General features: G+C 50.1%; 1 protein-coding gene and 1 long non-coding RNA gene across 2 annotated transcripts in view; both read left to right on the forward strand.

Annotated features, from left to right (window-relative positions):
* Positions 1-1,013: 1,013 nt before the first annotated feature.
* LOC116874280 lies at positions 1,014-3,219 on the forward strand. Its single transcript, XR_004383959.1, has 3 exons — positions 1,014-1,027; positions 2,224-2,304; positions 3,187-3,219. It is a non-coding gene; the product is annotated as an uncharacterized LOC116874280 (long non-coding RNA).
* A 6,414-nt stretch (positions 3,220-9,633) lies between these two features.
* FLI1 (Fli-1 proto-oncogene, ETS transcription factor) overlaps positions 9,634-20,126 on the forward strand; it is a 114,802-nt gene continuing 104,309 nt past the window's right edge. Inside the window, exon 1 of the mRNA XM_032868905.1 lies at positions 9,634-9,940. Coding sequence (XP_032724796.1) covers positions 9,923-9,940 — 18 coding nt within the window. The 5' untranslated portion in view covers positions 9,634-9,922. The remainder of the gene's footprint in view (positions 9,941-20,126) is intronic.

Here is a 20,126-nt window from a genome sequence, read left to right on the forward strand (position 1 = left end):
CAAAGTCATGGAAGGGTGTGGAAACCACCAGCCTGGGAGGGAGCACACAGGCAATGCATCGGCATGGCAAGGCCCAGCCGTTTTGTGGAGAATGGCCCTGGACTGGGCAACTAAAACAGCGAATGTGGACAAGAACTCAGAAATCTGAGCCCCATTCAAGACCTGGTCTTGAAATGAAGAAGCAAGCCAGATTCCAAAATTTAAAAAAACAAAAACAAAAACAAAAAACCACAAACTCAAGGACCCAAAAAGGACTCCTGAGCAAGGGTGTTGTTATATGTAATTTAAAATTGAAACTCCTTAATAGGGTTGCTTCTGACATTTGCAAATCTCCTTGCTCATATAGACAATGCCTAGAAATCATGGGTCGGAAAATGATGTATTCCGGGGAGGTCCAAGTAAGGGGAAGAGTCACCTGTAAGTAAACTGAACTTAAGGGCTTGAAAAAGCCAAGAGGACTTCCATCACATTGCTTAAGTCTGAGAAAAAAATTATTTGCACAGCAATCATTTAAAGCTAATCACATAAAAGCAGGCCAGGGTCTCCGTGTCTCCCCTTGGCTTTATATCTGTAGTATGTGTGTGGTTCCCAGTATTCCTTGACATTTCCTAGCACTACCGTGAGGTTTCTGGAAAAGCAGTGAGGGACAGATGGGTGGCTGTCTATTAGAACAATTCATCAGACAGCAGTTGAAATATTGATAAGAAAACGGAAATCAAGTTAAAAGACGGGAAAAGAGAGAGGAAGGGGGAGTGGGATGAAGAGAGACATCAGGGAGGAGAGCTGCAGGGCGCACAGACCAAGTGGTTTCTATGCACACCCCCCCACCCCAGCTCATACTAGGACTGAGGCTGGCTGTGTGAAGGCACTGAAGAGGAAGGTACATTTTGACTCCGGGCAGCCAGCAGGTTTAATAGGGCACCGAGGATCGGGGGCTCTAGGCGCAGAGAACTGGCACCCAGAACTCGAACATCCTGGAGTTGCTGGACTTCTGCTCCGGCTGGCCAAACAGGAAAGGGTATCTAAGGTGAGCGCTCCCGTGTGTGAGATCCTTGGGGGAATGCAGGGGGTTAGTGGCGCCCCTTTCTCCACCGACTCTCTCTTTCTCTCCGGCACTTTCTTTTCTCTCTTCCCCGGCTCCCCCCTCACTTTTTTTTTTTTTTCCTGCAAATTCCATTCCAACTTTCAGAGAAAATGGGGGACACTCTCCACAAGGACCCCGGGGATAGAGGCAGGGAATGGGAATCTAGGAGCCCAAAGGAACATACCTGGTCCCTGAACTCGCGTATGTGTGTTGTGGCTTCAGGAGCCGAAAAGCTGGAATTTGTTAGTGAGGAGAAAAGTGCTTTATCAGAAACACATTGGCTGCCGGAGAAGCCGCACGCTGCCACGTTAAAGATGGTTTAAGAGAAGGACGGGAAGAGGGGAGAGAGACAGCCGCCGGACTTGGCAAGACACGGGGAGACTCACGCAGAGGCACCTGGCATTCTAGGGTGGTTTCTGACCCGGCCAGCCCAATTACTCAGACTTCAGACACCAGCTCCTCTGCCACTAGAAGTAAGGCTGCGTTATTCATTGTCTTTGTCTCTGCTGTAAAAACTGTTTTCTTTAAGAAGCAGGGGCTGGGGGAAAGGACCTCCCCAGACCTCAAGAAGCTTCTGCCAGTCTTCCTCCCCACGTGGTCCAGCAGCAGGGAAGAGGGGGACACCTGGACTCTGGCAGAGTCCTGGGGTTTTAGAGGAGCCAGGCAGGAGATCTGTGCCTGGAGGGCCTGAGCTTGGCAGCTCTGTAAATATCTGGTCCCTGGGCCGTTAGGCTGCATCCGAGGGGAAACCTACCTTTATCCAGGCAGCATTCTGTCTTCTGGCTCAGATGGTCCCCCGTCCCCTGGTGTCTGCAGGTGTGAAACTACCCAGGCCCCTGTGGGGAGATGGGTGTCTCTGATTGTGGGTAGGGGAGGGTTACACGGCTGTGGGAAAGAGACCCAATGGCTTCAGCTGGCTCTCAACCTTCAGGTCTGGAGGCAGAGGCGCAGGGCGGGTGCCCAGTACCTAACAGTTCCTATCCTCCCTTGCTGGCCCAGGCGGATCCCAGGCAGATCCAAGCATCCCAAATCTCGTGTCCTCTCCCTTTGCCTCCCTCCTTCATCACCTAACCCCACTCCGACCCCCTACTCTCTCACCCATGTTGTACTGTTGGGTGACTGAGGTTTCTCCTACCCAGGCTGGTTCTTGGGCCTTCCCCACCCTTCCTTACCAAGCCAGGATGTTTCAGACGGTCCCCGACACATCGTCTTACGTCAAGGTAAGACATGACAGCGTCTTTAAACAGGTAATAACCCCCGCCCCTCTGCCACCAAGGCCTGTGGTCCCTCCATCCCCTTTCTTGGGTCAGAGGGTGGATCTGGAGACTGGGGAATCCTTGGTTGAGGAGGCAGGCTCTCGGGCAGATACTGTTTGGGAGACTGGAAGTGGGTGAGCCTGGTGAAGGTTGGGCAGGGAAGCCCAGATGCCAGTCCCTGAACTGAGAGCCAATGTCCGATCCCAGTGGGTCTTGCGCTCGTGCCGCCGGCGCACAGCAGGTTTCAAGTTAAGAGTCTGCCTGTACTTGGGAGTGTGCATGTGAGTCTCTGGGCATGTGTGCGAGCGTATGTGAAGGCGACGCGCTTCTCCACTGGTTCGACACCCCGTCGGTCCTCAAGCACACCTTTCCTTGGCCCCACCCGCCCCTCCAAAGCGCAGCATTTGACAGCGTATAGAACGTTTTTTGCACTCATAACAGTTCCCAAGAATGTAAACAAAGCGAGGGAAGGACATCTGGGTTACACGTTTAAATGAAAATCCGCCAGTGGGGCGGGGCCGAGGGTGTCCGGGGTAGGGATTCAGGCACGACCTCCCTCCTTCCGGGTAGCAGCCGGGAGCTGGCGCTGGCTGAGCCTTCCCTAGTTCCGAGGAGGAAGAGCCCGCCGGAGTTCGGCAAACCCACCCCTCAGTCCCGGCCCCGCCCCTTATCCGTGAAACTCCGCCCCCTCCGGCCCCCACCCCACCTGCTAGCCGGCGCCGAGCTCCCTGCTGCGTCGGCGAATGTCACCGACCAGTGGGACAGCCGGCACTTGGCCTCCTCGTTGGGGTGCGGCTCTCAGGAAGCGCAACTTTTACATTCGGCCCTCCTCCCATTCCTCTACAGGGAAATTTGTTGAGACTGGGTAGTATCACCCCCCCATTCCCTCCCCCTTCCGAGGTCTAAAGAAGTTTTACAGTCACTTTGGGGGGCCAGGTCCTGGAGCCTTGGCGCGGGTAAGAGGTGTTTAATCTGTAATGAATGAATGAAAAATAAGTGAATCGATGTGTCTACAATCCATATAATGGATCGCTGGACGGAGGGCTCTCGGGAGGTGGCGGGGCGTACACAGGGAGACTAAAGCGCACCGGGGTTCCTGGCGTCCAGTTTTCCCAGAGAGGTTTGGCGGGCTGTGACCCTTCCCACCCCGGCACTCCCAGTACTCAAAACTAAAGGCGTTCCCACTTCCAGCTCTACCCCAAAGGCTGCACGTGGCCCCGGGGTGGGGAGTCTCTCTCCTACCCACAGCCCACCACCACCTCCCAACCCCTGTGTGCACACACCTCGGGGACCCAAAACCTCGGGATGACGGTCCCAAGAGGGGCAAGCAGGAGCCCAGGAGACTGACCCAAACGGAGAGTCAGAGAGAAAGCAAACCCGCCCAGGAGAGCATTGCTGTCCAGAGTGGGGAGCAGGGAGAGAGGCGGCAGTCTAGGAGCTGTGGGCAGCCAAAGGAGCCGCTCGCTGCAGGAGCTCTTTTCAAGGGGGAAAAATGGATTTTTCAGCAGCCACAAAGTTTGTATTGTTGCACAAAGGGGTGCATTGATGGCGGCGCAAGGTCTGCGTAGCAGGGACAATCTTGGGTCTGTTCCTCCGGCTCCCTACATCGACCATTTGCCAGAGGGGCACAAACAGTCCCCCGCTGCCAAACCCCTGCCATTCTGTGTCAGGAACCTCCGAGGTTGTTGACAAACACCGCACGGCCCCGGCGCCCAGGGCGGGAGCCTGGAGCCTAGCTGGGCTGCAGCAGCCAAGGGTGCCCACGCCACCCGGCAGTGATCTGGGTTCTGAGAACTCAAGAGTCCTCAGGGAGATTCCGCAGGAGAGTGCTGAGGGAGGGTACGGGGCTGGAAGGAGAGAGGAAAAGGGAGAGAGGGAAGAGGGGTGACTCTTTAGGACAAAGACATTGCAGTAGGTGTGTAATGGTAGTAACATCATGGTAGTCCTTGCCTTTGCTAGGCCCTGTTCTAAACATTGTATTTGTACTAACTCATTTAATATTAATAACAACCCTAGGAGGTAATCCATTTTGCAGATGAGAAACTGAGGTATTGAGAGATTAAGATAACAGAGCTTGTAAGAGGTGGGGCCAAGATACAAATAAGGGCAAAATTGTGCTGTCAGGCAAGTTCCAGACACTCATTTCAAGTTTAGAAAAGCCCTTTGAGGGTTAGGTTGTATCACAACACCCATGTACAGATGGAAGACACTGAGGCACAGAGAGGTTAAGAAACATGTTCAAGGCCACAGAGCTGGTACGTGCAGAGCCGGAATTCAAACCCTAGGTCCCACTGTGTGTCCTTCCACCTGGATGTTCCACTTGTAGATATGGGAAGTCATCCTGCCCCTGCAGGGTGTAAATCCCTTGTCAGTCCCAGCGCGGGGAGCACAAGCCAGAAAGCCCCTAGTCAACCCCAGCGGAGACTGGCTGGGTCCTCCACTTTCTCCTCTTTGCGAGTCTTCCAAACTCCTTGCTCCCGCTCCCTCACCACCTAGCCTGCAGGTTCAGCCCAAGCTGCGTTCTGGAGGAGACACCCCGCCCCCCCAAACCAGACCAAAGGAGGCTTCTAGCCCCAGAATGTTCACAGCGACCGACACGCCCCAGGGGCAGCATCTGGCCAGCAGGTCCTGCAGCAGCGTTTCAAGGACACAGGTCTGTACTTAGAATAAATGCCATTTGGGGCGGCTGGGAGGCAGGGCGGACAGAGATCGGAGAGGCTGAAATGCTCCCGTGCCCCCCCCCACCCCAGGCCCCCGTCTAGGCGCCGCCGCTGGGTGAGAGTCCCGGCACCTGGCTGGTCTCCACCTCTTGTCAGCCTGCGCTCTCTGGTCGGCCTGGGACTCCCCCGGGATTTCCTCGTTGACGCCGCGTGGTCTGGGGACCCGGCCCGGAGCGCCTCGGGCTCGGGGCGCAGAGACCCTCCCCCAGCAGAGCCCGCCGGCCCCCGGCCCTCCCGCCGCCGCGGCCTCCCACGTAGCGTTTTGAACCCGCTTGGCACTAAGGCAAGAACGAGCGTGGGGAGCGGGCAGGGCGAGCAGAGGCTCTAAATCTTCCTTCATTCTGTGAGTAGATGAAGTCTGAGAAACAAATTCAAAGCAGGCGCGCCTACAGAGCCTTCCTGCAGAAATATTCCCCGGCATTCAAGCGCATCCAGGGGCGGCTCGAGCTGCCTTGTTTGGCTAAGGTCAGACGAGACTCGAGTTCTCCAATAAAAATAAATCTCAAATTAATTATGGCCTGGAGCGAGGGGCCAGACACTTGAAGCTGCAGTTGTGCAGTCTGGAGTTTTGGCGCTCGCTCGCCGGTCCCTCCCCCGCGCCCCCGCCTCCCCGCCCTCCCCGCCCTTGCCAGCTCGAATACCACCCGAGGCCGCGCTGGACCCGAGGGGCGGGGGAGGACGGAGGGCGGAGGGACGGAGGGACGGAGGGACGGAGGGGGGAGGATCCGCCGGAGACACTCTGCCAGGCCTGGCATCTTTCGGGGTTTCAAGTGACGGGGCAGTCCCCGGGTCCGGAGGCACCCCGGGGACCCGGCCCCGATTGTCGCGTCCTCCCGCCTCCAACCTGGGCTGGACCGAAGAAGCCCAGGAAGTCGCGTCTGGAAAGTCTTGACCGGGTCAAAAGGGCTGACATTGAGCGAGCCAAGACACGTTTCACCCAGCCGCTCCCCCCCCACCGGGGGGAAGCAGGACTTCCGCATCTTTGAAAATACTGTCAAGTGCGGACGGTGAGAGGCAAGTCGTCCGACCAGAGTTCCAGCGAAAATGTTCAAAATCCAAATGTTTTCCTAAATATTCACCTCCATGTGCATGCTTTCTGTACCTGACCCTAGGCTTAGAACTGTGTCATGAGTTGTCTTGTGGGTCCCCCAGTTGGTAGCTTTTGTTTTCCATGCTGGCCCGGTTTCCTTGACTGCAGCGCCCCCCCCGACTTGAAAGCTGGTGGGCACTGATGGTAGCGGGCACTGGCTCCTGGGCACCAGCCCTGCCCAGTCTGGGAAAGGCAGGCAGGGCAGTCTCTGGTGAGCCAGGAAAGAGGGTGTGGGCAAGTGTGTGGGCTGGGGTAACCAGTTCCTCGCTAAGCTAGGAGAAGGGAGAGGGAGAGAGGGGAAAGAGAAAGGGGAGGGACAGAGGGGAGACCGGGAGGGGCTCCCCAACTCAAAGACACTTTTCATTTGTAGTGGGCCTTACCACAGCCTCTCTATCAATTTGTCTCAATGCAAACATTCAAAATATTCTCTTTGGCTGCTCGTGAAAACAATGCAAGTTGCCAGGATCAAACCATCTTTCCAGATGTCTGGTGTTAACCACATGAAACAGGGCAGACTTGTTTACTGTTGTGTTTGGTTAGGGCTTTTTCCCCCTTTGGGATTTAAAATAGAAGCAGCAGCAGGAGTTGAGCCTCAAACCCAGAGTTATATAAGTGGGGTAAACTTGCCCACCAGCATGTCAGTATGGGGTAGAGGGAGTCTCAAATCCCTCAGAGAGCTGTTGTTCCCAGCTGGGGGGTTTCTTTTTGCTGGTTGGAGGACCTCGTGAATGGAGGGGAGCTCCTCATGGAGGAGCTGGTAAATAGCAAAAGGCATGGCCTCAGGGCCAGTCCATGAGTCACAAAGGGGTGACAGTTATGCCAATGTCAGCCTCTCCCCCTCCATCTTCCAAATTATGAAATTGCCATAGCTTTGGTTCTCCCAGGAGAAAAAAAGTGCTATTGAGTTCCACAGCTAAAACAAGAGGGTAGGGGCACCTGGGTGGCTCAGTGGGTTAAGCCTCTGCCTTTAGCTCAGGTCATAATCTCAGAATCCTGGGATCAAGTCCCTCCTTGGGCTCTCTGCTCAGCAGGGAGCCTGTTTCCTCCTCCCCCTCTGTCTGCCTCTCTGCCTACTTGTGATCTCTCTCTGTGTGTGAAATAAATAAAATCTTTAAAAAAAAATAAAATAAAAGAGGAGGGCAAGTCCTCATTTTAATGTAGTTTCATATTGACCAACTCCCTGATGTGAAAGGCAGCTCCTGCTAAAAGGAGTTGGGGGTGCTAAGGGTGTGGGGGTGACTGTCCTGATCAGTGCAGTGTAGATAAGAATATATGCTCTTGGCCACCCCTCATAGGAGGTTGGAAGAGAAACCTAGCCAACATTTTTGCCATGGAGGTGACTTCTCCAACACTACGAGGAGTCTGGAAGGAAGGGGGAGCGGCTGGCTGGTGTGGGGTGGCCATTAACAACCTCAGTGTTTGCCCAGGACCAGGAAGGGGGCCTCCGGGTGGTAGAGTTGGAATCCCTTCTGCCTGAAAAAGGGGCAATGTAGCTGGGGGTGCCGGGTTTCTGGCCAGGTCTGGGTGGGAAGCGGTCTCCCCGCACCCTCCTGAAAGCCCTGTTGTCGTTTGAAGGTCGGCAGAGTCTGGGCTGAAAAGGAAACAATTTGGGGTTTGAAAGGATGTAATTCATTCTTCCTTTCCCTTTAACCTCTTTCCTCTCTGGAAAGCATGTGGAAAAGCTGAAGGGAAGAGTGAGAGCGCAGGCTGCCGGCCGAGGGGAGGAAAGGGTTAAGTCTGATTTCTTTTAATTGAACTCCAGAACTGGTGGCCCCAGGCAAAGGGGGGGAACTGACCCCGCTAGCGGTAACCAGATGTGGCGGTCTCTGGGGAGCCCCGGAGCAGACCCCTGGATTGAGAAGCAGACAGGAGGTGGGGGGGGTCGGTCCGGCCCCCACCCCACCCCCACCCCACCCCCACCCCACCCCCACCCCACTCCCCCATAAGCACACCGAGTCTCAGTTGCTGGCAGGCTGCACCCGCCACTCCAGGTCTGGTCACGTTCAGACCCGCGTCTGTATTCGAACCCAAAATTGGAGCTGAATTGATGAGACTAATTTCGAGAGGGGGTGGGGGGAGGGAGGGAGGAAGGCAAGCTAGCTTTCTGGCTCAATTGGTCCAGAAGAAATAAAGAATTAATAAGTCACCTTTTTCTCCGCTGTGGACACCCTTTTGAATTTTTTTTCTTTCCAATTGACTCGGATCTCCTCTGGATTTTTTTTTTTTCCTCCTTCCCCGGGTGGACTCTTAAATAAAAGTGAAAAAGTCCAAAGCGTGGTCTGGAGAGCGTGGACAAGGTAACCTGTTTTGGAGATTGGGGAGAAGGGAGTCAAGCCGAGAGCGCTCGGGGTGGGGTGGGGGATCCCCTCGCTGCGTCTGGACTCCTGAGGCTGCCCCAACTGGAGCGTTCGGCGGCAATGCAGGGGGGCCGGGGAGGTCTCCGGGTGGCGGGGACCGACAAGGCGGGCCGAGGGCCGGCTGGCCTCCCGGCTGGGTGCGGACGATGGTCCTGAGCACTGACCCCGGGGGCTCACCCAAGGGGGAAGTCTGAGTCTGTGCGGCGATCTTGCTTGCTGCGCTCTGGAGACCTGCTGACCAGCGTAGGAGGAATGTCCGCGGTAGTGTAGGTTTCTCCGGGGTTCGAAGTAGCACTGCATAGGCGGCTCTGGCCGAGCGCCGGGACTTGGGCCATCGGGTCCAGGTAAAGTGCGAGGGGTTTGACCCTAGAAGGCGCGGATAGGTGGCCTTGGGTGCCGCCGCTCCCGCCCTTGGCGGGCGCCGGGAACTCTCCGGGAGCGAAGGGCCGAGGCGCGCTGCCCCGAGGGTGCCCTTCTGCTAATAATGCGCTGGGAGCCTAGTCCGCGCCCATGACGGTCCTTCCGAAACCGCCCGGAGTCCGCGTCGACCCGTGAACCGCTCCGAGTCTGCCGAGGGCCCGAGTGGAAAAATTCCCATTGGATGCATTTTTTAATGGTTGGTTTGCTTCGTTCTGCGTCCGGATCTCCCCGGGCAGTAGGCTCCAGGTTATCCCCAGCCCGAGTAAACTCCCCCCCCGCCAATCCCCAATAAGTTTGACTCCGGCTGGAAAAAGCATTAATGAACGTATCTGTGGGAAGAAACGGAAAGTGAATGAGTCAGGAGGGCCACCTTCGGCCAACGGCCCGGGAAAAGGAAGGAGGCCAAAGACGTTTGGTTTTGGACTTTGGGGGAAGGTGTTGGGGGTGGGGGTGCAGACTGCGGGAATCAGGGCGCGGGCGCCGGGCGTGGACCCCGGCATTGTTCCCGGCTTGCTCTTATCTCCCAGGAGCAAGTATCCTGTGTGCGCTGCGCATGAATGTATCTGGGCATCTCCGGGTATATTTATATAGTGTGTGTGATGCGAAAAGCAGGACCAGCAGAGGGGAGGAAGAGGGGGTGTGGGGGGAGGGAAGGCAAGGGAGAGTAGAGGGGAGAGGAGAGGAGAGGAGAGCGCGAGACAGAGAGAGAGAGAGAGAGAGAGAGAGAGATAGGACTTCCTCCTCGATTCGCAAAGTGAAGTCACTTCCCAAAATTAGCTGAAAAAAAGTTTCATCCGGTTAACTGTCTCTTTTTCGCTCCGCTACAACAACAAACGTGCACAGGGGAGCGAGGGCAGGGCGCTCGTGGGGGGCACGCAGGGAGGGCCCAGGGCGCCAGGGAGGCCGCGCCGGGCTAATCCGAAGGGGCTGCGAGGTCAGGCTGCAACCGGGTCAATGTGTGGAATATTGGGGGGCTCGGCTGCAGACTTGGCCAAATGGACGGGACTATTAAGGTAAGCGATGGGGCAGTGGGTGCGGGAGCGGCGGGTCCGGCCGGGGCGGCTAGGCAGCGGGCAGGCTTGGCGCGGGGCGCCGGGGTCCCGGAAGACGTGGCTACTCTCCCTTCCTTCTGTGCCCCGGCTTCGCGCCTTCTCCTCCCGCGCTCGGGTGGCAAGTCTTACTCGCGGGGGCGACCCTCCGGGCTCACCACAGACAGCGATCTCCCCCAGGACCCCCTGTCCCAGAGCCGCGTCCGGCTCTCCCCTACGCGCTGCGGGCCGGGCTGCGGGCGGGGTCCGCATGAAACCTCGGGCGCGGATCCAAGCATGGGGCCGGAGACCTCCGGGTCCACCACTCCCACCCGGCAAGCTGGGCGCGTTGGTCCCGGCGCTAGGCACTCGCCTGGCGGCCAGCTTCCTCTTCCCCGAGGCCGAAGGCGACGGGGGCGGGAGCTGCAGCCGCCACCAGCTAGAGTCCCCCGCCTGGAGGGCCTTGGGGCGGGCAAGTGGATGGGTTGCAGGCGTATCGGGGTGCAAGTGAGTGCGCTTGGGGGTCTGTGAGAGCGGACTCCTCCAGATGGAAGTCCCTGTTTACATGTCAGCGCGGACTGGTTTCCCTTCCTCTTGGTGCTTGTGTTGCGGAGCTCTCTGGCCCTCGAGGGCTGCCGGCTCCCCGAGACTGCCGGGCCGGCCTCTGCGCTCCGCCGGCAGAGGATCCCTCTGCAGCCTGGGTCGGCGCCGCTGCCCCGCGCCTTGGCCGCAGCTCTGGCTCTCCTCGCCCAGCCGTGCGCTGGCTCCAGGGCAAGGGCTCCACCGTCTTCCCAAAGAGGGTCCCACGTCTGCAGAGCGGCTTCTCCTGCGGTGGCCGGCTCTGAGCCGACGGCCCTTGCGACCGCGCTGGCAAATCCACCCACCTCCCCACCCTCACCCCACACCTCAAGCCTGCCTCTAAGTTGCAAAATGCAGCCCAGAGGGATAGATGAGGGTCTGGGGTTTGTGTCAGACTTCAGGAGTGTTGATTGTCTGCCCCTCCTGGAAGGGGGAAGTGGGCCCGGGAGCTGAGAGGAGGGACACCCCCTAAAGTGACTGACCTTAGAGGACCCAGAGGAATGAATGGGACCAGGAGTCGACTTCCAGGCTGTCCCGCAATCCCAAACAGGAGTCAGTCTGGAAAAACTATTAGGCTGGTGAGGTGGGGACTGGCAGAGCCGGCCATTCCCCAGAACCCAAAGAAATCAACTCCTTGCTTGGGGCTGAGTTCAGAGGAGATGAGATGTTGTGCTTGGAGAATTTAAGAGATTTTTATCATTTGGGTGGAGTAGTGGTTTTTATTTTCTAAGGTTTTTTTTTTTTTTTTTTCTGAAAGTTTGAAACATGCTGACTTAGGTAAAAGGCACCAACAGAAGGAACTTGAAAATCTGGAGATGAGATAACTGATTGTACCAAGTTCAGGGGAAGCCTGTGTGAGTTTGGGTTCATCCAGTTTAAAGTGTGCGGGGGTGAGGAGTGCTCCTATGGCGAGTGTCACTGGTCACTTACACCTGTTTCTCTTCATGCTGGTGTGGGCCTGCAAATGTCTGTGTATCTCTGGTTTGATAAAAGGATGCTCCACTTTAGAAAACTCTCTCACATTAGGACACTTACCACTTACCCAGAAGCTCTCCCTCTGATCCGGAAGGGTGGCAAAATGGCTCCAGGGTCTTGATGTGGACACCCTAAGGAGAAGTGAAGCAATATCTCCATGATGCTTAGACCTCTACGGCCCTAAGCAAATGGAGGAAGCTGTGGTCTGTGTACCCAGGATGTGCTAACCTCTTTAGAGAGACACACAAGGATTGGCATGGCAGGCAGGGAAACCAGGCTGAGACGAGGGCCCTGGTCCTTAATGCTAAGGATGGAGGGGAAGGTCTTCTTTCTCCTGTGGGCGGTGGGAGCCTGTGAGTCCCTCCAGCCCCTCCAACCCCTCCTCCGGAGCACCCTTGTCCCTCCTCCAGGTTACCCGGTTCCTCAGACACACCCACAGAGCAGAGGCTTCTCAAGTCCTGGGGCGGGACTTCAGTCCCCAGAATGCTCAAGGATGGGGCTGTTAATGTATGCTTCGGTATTTAAATTATGCGAAAGCCACGGTTTCCGGTTCCTGTGTGACCTTTGGATCTTGAGGTTCCTAGACCCCATTCCTACAGGGTTCAAACACTGTGTTTGGAGGGGACAGTGGACAAGGGGAGACTAGTGGATTTCTAGCCTCTCACATGAGAATGTATGATCCACTGAACATGTCTGAACTTCAAAATCTTTGTCTAAATGAAACAGGGAAAGTCCCTCTACAGTATATCTTTCCAATATTCGGTTCCTAAAATATCATGTTTATACGTTCTTATAAGGACATAGACCTGCATGTCCATGAAATTCAGTCCTGTACAGATGGAGGTCTGTAGACAGAAATCTAGAATGTGTGTTCCCAGTTTGAGTGACCTTGATAAATCATCTTTGAGTAATTCTGGAATGTGATTTTTATGTACCTGCATATTTCTTCCTCAAATATAAGGCTTGTCAATATTTTAAAATACCTATGAGTCTCCATACTAAGGAGATATTTAGGCCAGGGAAGTCTGATTGCTTTGAGGAAGCTTTTTATTTTGTGCATAATTTGCAGAACTCCATGTGATTTCAAAATCTTAATTTTGCCACCCTTGTTGTAAGTCCTTCTCTGTCGTGCTCCCACCTCCTTCCCAAGAATGTCTCCTGGGAAGGCTTTCAGCGTCACGTTGGGAATACCAAAATTTGCAGGAGCCATTCTGCTCTACCCCACCCCTGCCCCCACAATGATATTATCAGTGTTGAAAATCACGTGATACTGGTTGCTGCTCAGAAGATGACCCGGTTTCAAAACCTGCATCTTTGTTCTAGGCAGTCTTCCACTGAATCTAGTTCCTCCGTCTATGAAAGCTTGATTCAATGCACATGGTACCATTAAAGATGGAGAGACAATCAGAGAAGATGCAGACTTGGTGAATGAAACAGGGAAATGTGGGGTGGACTTGAAGTTAGAAAATCTGAGTTCATTCTCAGCTGCTACTCAGCTGCTGTGTGCCCTATAGCAAGGCCCTTCAGGTCTTTGAATGTCAGTTTTCTCATCTGTAAAGTGGGGCCAAAGCACTCCCTTGCCAGAAACCACAGTGAGGATTAAATAAAGTCTGGTACCTTAGTGGAATGCCCGTTTGCTGAATTTCTCCTTGGGGTTAAGGGCTTTCAGGGATCGATTGGTCAGAGCATCAGATCACAGGTCTGGGTGTCCCATAATACATATTTTATTAATTCAACAATACTGATTATGTGTCTATTACGTTCCAAGTCTCTGCTTTCTGTGTTGAGAATAAAAGAGGCTATCAAAACCCTGCTAGAATGTATATCTCATAGTAGGGGCAGACATCTAAATAAATAATTTTGTGTGTACGGTTGATCCACTTTCTCAAGAACAAAGAGGCAGGTTAGGAGGTAGAAGGTGATGTGGCCATATCAGTCAGGATACCAGGGGAGGATGCTTCAGATAAAGTCACAATGGAGCAGAAAAACTGTCAGTCTACATCGTTTGCCTTGGGAAATGGCAGCACCATACAATCCCTTAAATGATGAGAGAACAAAATGGGAAACATAGGGGGAGGTCCCCACTGGCTTCTGTAAGCCAGCAGAGAGTGTGTGTGTAGCAGATGGGGGCCAGGAGGGTAGGTTAAGGCTGACAAGACAATGCTTTCCAGTCTGGAAACTTCGGGATGGTATCTGAGTAGAAAGCAGCAGAGTGAGGAACAAAGACTCTACGTCTGTCCTCAAAAATAGCTGCTGTCTTGACTTTGAAGAGTGAATTGTACAACCCCCCTCCCCTCCACCACTACCTTTTAACCTTCCTGCAGTCATGAGAATGCCAGGCAGGACAGCACTATGTCAGCGTCTCTGTCCCTGTGACCACATAGAATTGCTTCCTTCAGGTAGTTACCAAATGATGAATCCTATTTCCTTGGTGAATAATTCCCACGAAAATCTTCCCTCCACTTCTCCTGCCATTCAAAGTCAGATTTGTAGGTTTGCAACTTGAGAACTTTTAAGATTATTGAGCTCAATGTGCTTGTTCTGTGGGTGGGGAAACTGAGGCCAAGAGTTGTTTAATGCACTACCTAAGATCACATAGCTAACCATTGACCGAGTCAAGAGGAGAATTCAGGGATCCTAACCCTCAGGCTAGTGTTCTTTCCACCACATTGCGAATATTTCATTTGCTTTCATTATAATACCATGAGTGACAGAATCCTGGAGATCATGTGTGTGAGAGAGAGGCAGACAGAGACAGACAGAGAGAGAAGCCTTAAAAAGAAAAACCATGAGGAATTTGGCACTTTGAGCTAAAGAAGTATCTGTTATTTAATGAAAAATTTATCACTGCCATCCTGAATTAGATCCATATTTTAAAAAGAATTCCAAATTCTCAGATAGGATTTTTACATAGCTGTTTTCCAAAATAAATCCTTCTTTTCCTATGGACAAACAAAGTCTCCATTACCAAGAGGCAACGAAAAAATAAAGGATTTTGCTTAAATAACCAATAGGTCCCTCTACCGACCAGGGGCAGGTGGGCCGAATTCCTATTTCAATTCCTTTAATAATTGAGTATTTGATGATTTAAGCAAAATATATTCAGATGCATTACAATATAACTTATAGACCCATCTTTCAGACTGTGCAGTAAGTAGGTCTTAAATAACAACTGCATTAAATAAGAGTTCAGATTTCAATGTCTGCTCATATTTGGGGTTATCTGGTTAACTTGGCATTCGGTTTTAAAAAGTGATTGATTTAAACCCAGTCTGTTTTCTAGAAATGTAACATTAGTCTAATGCTAGTACTGAGTTGCCCCAGCAAAAAAATAAAAATAAAAGTAAAATTTGGGAAAATCTTCATGATGATGAATCACCAGACAGGATTTCTAATGCACTGAGGCCTTTATCCTACCTCAAACTTCAAAAACTATCCTCAAATTTATCCTATCTCAAACTTCAAAAAAATATCTTCAAACTGTAAGTCAAGACTCAAGCCATCCTAGTCTTCTCTGAAAAGAGGTCTTATTCTATCTGAAGCTTGATAGAAGGGTTTTCAGATTAGGGACTGACTCTCTAGAGTGAGAATTGAAAATCTACTATTTTCATTCATTTTAGACAATTAGCTACATTATGTGGGTCTAGAATAATGTTTTTGTTTTTTTTTGTTTTGTTTTGTTTTGAATAATGTGACTTTCTTTTCTTGGCCTGTCATTGGAACAGTCTTTCTATCTTTGGCTTGTTGTTTTGTGACAAACTGAGAAGGCTAAAGGACATTGGTCACTATGTACACACACAGACACACAGACACACACACACACACACACACAAACAATCTCACAAAATCATCAAGCAGAATAACAGCTTTTCTAGTAAGCTCAGATCTGTGCAGGTGTGTTTTCCTTGCAGAAGACTGTACTCTGCTTCATTTTCTGTTGCTTTAATGATTTACATCTACAGTGCTCATCCTATCCACATATCAGTTCATCGATGGGATGGTACTACTAAGTGATGTCACTCTCACTCTCCTACTGACCTCTTACACCCAGCATCAGTGGCCTATAGCCTAGAGATGTTTCCCAGAGGCAATGGGTAGGGTTTTGCTACCCCCATATCGTCCCCCTTGGCGCCAATATCATGGAAGTCTAACAGGATTAGGCTGTCTAGGGAATAATCCTTTTGGTGTGGGAAGCTGGCCGGCTTTATAAAGATCTATAACCTTAGCCTCATTGGCATCATAAACTGGTGCCAGCCATATTAATGCAAGACAGCAAACCATGCAAATCATTAAGGTCTTTTGCATGACTGTAATGCAGGGTAAGGGAATGGGGTCAAGGTAGATAGAATGCCAGTGGCAAAGAGGCTGCTTTCTGGAGACATCAGGAGGATAAGCCGGGTGTGTGCACAGACGAATGCAACAAGTGTTATGCTAGCCTCAAGGAAGGAAGGAGCAATTTCAACTGGAGAGACCCAGAAAGACCTAACCCCAATAGTTATTCATATGGTCCTTTCTATTTACAAAGCACTTTTGCATAAACCTTCATCATTAATCCTCATAACAGCTCAGTAGGAGATAATACCATCACGTCTCCATTTTGGATAGGAGAAGTTAAAGTTCAGGGACGTTAGGTAAGTTATCTAAGATGACAGGTGATGGATGGCACAACTGGGTTTCGAGCCTGGGGTTTCTGATTCCAGAATATTTGCTTTTTCTATACACACAGCCTCTTGGTATAGGTGGACCTGGACCTTGGCTGTGAAGGATGGGCAGGACCTGCCCAAGGAGATACAGTTCAGGGGCTTTCTCAGAAATCAGAATACTTTGGTGAGGGCGGCGGGGGGGGGGGGATGCATATGAAGGCAAAGGTAGGAGGGGAAAGATTACCTGGAATTGTATTCTGGACACCTTCAATACCGTAACAAGAATTTAGGTCTAGAAAGGAGGAATCAAAAAATCGTGAAGAGAGGTATGACCAACACAGATGTACAAATCTCTTAGACATGGAACCCTTCCTGTCCACATCCAGTCCTTAGGAAATGGAGAGGGAGTGGCTCCATCACTTGTCCACAGTTGGACACAGAGGCCCCAAGAAGTGAATAATTGACAGGATTTGAGAGCCAGTGATATGCTCAGGGAACCAGACCATGCTCTCAACTGTCTTTAAAGATGCCTGTTTATTAAGTAAGGAGTCAGGAGAAGGAGGAGAAACTCTACTTCACCAGAGCTCATAAAAATGTGATTTTTCCTTTAACTCATTTAAATGTGTCCTCTGTCTCAGTGTTCTAGAGATTACACCACAAGCCCTCTTGTTTTTTGTTTTTTTTTTTGAAGATTTTATTTATTTATTTGACAGAGAGAGAGAGATCACAAGTAGGCAGAGAGGCAGGCGGGGTGGGGGTGGGATGAAGCAGGCTCCCCGCTGAGCGGACAGCCCAATGCGGGGGCTCCATCCCAGGACCCTGAGATCATGACCTGTGCTGAAGGCAGAGGCTTAACCCACTGAGCCACCCAGGTGCTCCACAAACCCTCTTTTCAATTAGGCAGGCTATCCTGGGGGTACAACTTCAGTTCCCTTTGACAATGAGTCAGCAGATAGTAATTGAGAAGAGACAAAAGGAAACGTTATTTCCCTGAGACTCCAATCTAACTTCGATAGAAAGTCAAACAGGTCTGACAGACTTTCATGGTTTGGTTGTGCCCATCACCTCATGGTGAAATTTCACCAAGCACACCAGAAACTCGCTTATCACCACCATTCCAAATAGGATCAGAGAAGAAGTGTTCAGATTCATTTCCAGATCATTCAGTCCCACTTCAGGGCAGCTTCTGAGTTGCTTATACTTACAAAAATGAACCAAAATGCCAGCATATTTAACATTAGTTCCCCTCTTTGGGAAACAGGGTACCTGCCATTTAGTTCATGATCAAAATCCCAGAGTATGTAAATTTTTGAAGTTACCTCCTAGAGAATGTAGATTTGAAAACTGAAATGTTTTTGCATTTACCTCGAGCAGGGCCCATTTACTCAGACAGTGCTATGTGTCCAAGGTAACGAAAGACCCATGTCTCATAGCAGTGCACACATGCAGGAGGCCAGAATTACACGTGCCGTGGAACTCTAACCCGTGTGGGTTTCACATGTCTCCTGGAATCTAACATTCCAGTAGCAGAGTTGTTGGGTCTGGATATATGGGGATTCATTGGTTTTAGGTGTGAAGGAGTCCAAGCACGAAAAACTTTGCACTATAGTTCATATAGCAGAAATGTGGTAACAGTTATTATTGTAAAATCACTCCGTTTTCAAATTGTCTTTAAGTTAATGCTGTTTCCATCTGTGTAAATGCATAGAGTTAATCTAAATTTTTATGCCTGAAGAGTCATTTTGCCTTTAGGTATTCATTACTTAATTCATACTCATTCATTTATATTCAACCCTAAACTGAATGACACAGACAGACACAGTTCTCAACAGAACTCCACATAAGTGAAGAAAAACAAGTTGCCTATAATATTTCTTCTGATCCTATAGAGTATAGGGCTTTCTCTGCTTTTGGATTTTAAGCTCTGACTATTGGAGATTTCAAAAGCAGCAATACTCATTGGGCAAATCTTTATTTGTGGCTTTTTACCATAAAGAAATGCAGGAACATTTTCCCAAGGATAACATCTGGCTTATAATTTCCATCGCCCCTTCACTTTTGGTGATACTAGTCTGTTGTATGGACACGTTTGGAAAACCAGGGCTTCAGCCAAGGGAAGGACTTCTTATTCTCCCTTTCTTAGCTGTAGGTCCTCTGCATATATTTTAACACAGAGGAAAAACACCATAGATTAAGTGCAAAGATAAATGAGAATCTGAGGAAGAATATTTCTAGGGAATAAAACAAAAAAACAAAAGTCCCAGGATACCAGATTTCTTACAACAAGAAAAAGGTAGACCAGTTAGCAGAAAGGTAGGCAAAAATGCTATGACAGACAATGCTAGAAAAAGAAATACAAATGGCCAATAGACCTGTGAAAAGAATTGCAAGCATGTGCCTAATGATATTCAAATGAAAATAATGAAATTCCAACAAAGATTAAAACAGCTTAAAATTGCCTCATGTTAGAGTAAACAGAAATGTCACTGTTACCTTGTGGGTGGGAGTCTAGCTTGGTACAGTCATTCTGGAGAACACATCAATTGGAAACATCAATCAGAAACAACGATTAAGATATTAAATATTTACAGAAATTCAGTAACAAGTCCAATTTCTAAAAATTTAGCTTACAGACATGTTCAGTCAGATATGAAAGATGTATGCACACGATGGTTATTGTACCATTGTAAGGGCAAAAACTGGAAAGAATCTAAATTTCCATACAGCGGACTCGTTAAATACGTTATGGATGATGCTTATAAGAAAATACCATGCAACTATTCTGTGGAATAAAATCAATTGTCTATATACACTGATTTAGACAGTTCCCTGGGCATAATGTCACATGGAAAAAAGCAAGTTACAAAATGTGTGGTCTCCTTTTTGTAAAAAAAAGAAAAAAAATTGAAAATGCACACATATGCATGTTTATGCATAGACAATTTCTAGAAGAATATACAAGAGGCTATTAACAGTGGTTGCCTCTGGGCAACTTTTGTTTTTTCACATGATAAACTTAGGTAGTCTTTCATTTTGTTTTTAAGTCAGTAGTATATATTACTTTTATAAATTAAAATAAATAAATAAATAAAGAGGGACTTCAGAAATAGATTTGTAAAAAAGGGGCTGGACACCAGCATTCTAACCCAAATGTGCTGATCTCAGAGACTTTTGGGTCCTATTTTGTAGTAAGTAAGTAAAGTAAAAACAGTCCAGGCTAGGATCCAGAGACCTGAATTCCAGGCCCAGCTCTGACGTAAATGAGTGATGGGGTCTTAGGCAAGTCACTTCAGTCTTTGAGAATTCATGTAAAATCTCTCATGCTAAATGTTTTCTGGTGAAGGTATCATTTCAAACTTTCCTTTCAGCTTCCATGCTCATAAAACTCTGATCACTGGCAATCTTTAAAACCGTTTCTTATTTGGGGGGCATGGATGACTGAGCCTTTCATAGAAGTTCTGTCTGGGCCCATGTGGCTCTTCCCCACAATCTCGGGGCTAAATTCTAGAATGATCTTTGAGGCCAGTTGAAGCCTGGAGCTCTTAGGAGGTGCTTTGTGACTTTCTGTGAGCTGGCTGTTTTTATTACCAAGTGACACTGGAGCTGTGCTAATCCCTTTGCATTAATACAAACTAAGAATAGGGCCTGATTCTGCTATGGGGTCTTACACTCTTTTTCAAAATTTGGTCTCATTTAAAACCCAAAACACATTTGGCCCCAAGCGCCTTTCCCCTGAACTTTTAAAAAATCCTGTTTAATTGAAGGGAAATTGAATTCGTCTGGTTTTGATTCATTTACACTTAACTCTTAAAAAAACGATATTTTGAGGACCTATTTGATGTCCAAGAAGAATTTTGAGCCTCTTAATGAGTTTTTTGGAAGGCTTTTTTTCTTCTTCTTAAAACAGGAAGTGATGCTATGCTAGGGGTAAAAACACAGTCAACCCCAAAAAGGCCCCAATTCAGTTTGAAACT

Source organism: Lontra canadensis, unplaced genomic scaffold (assembly GCF_010015895.1).
Source record: "Lontra canadensis isolate GAN:19392208 unplaced genomic scaffold, GSC_riverotter_1.0 scaffold36, whole genome shotgun sequence".
NCBI lineage: Eukaryota > Metazoa > Chordata > Mammalia > Carnivora > Mustelidae > Lontra > Lontra canadensis.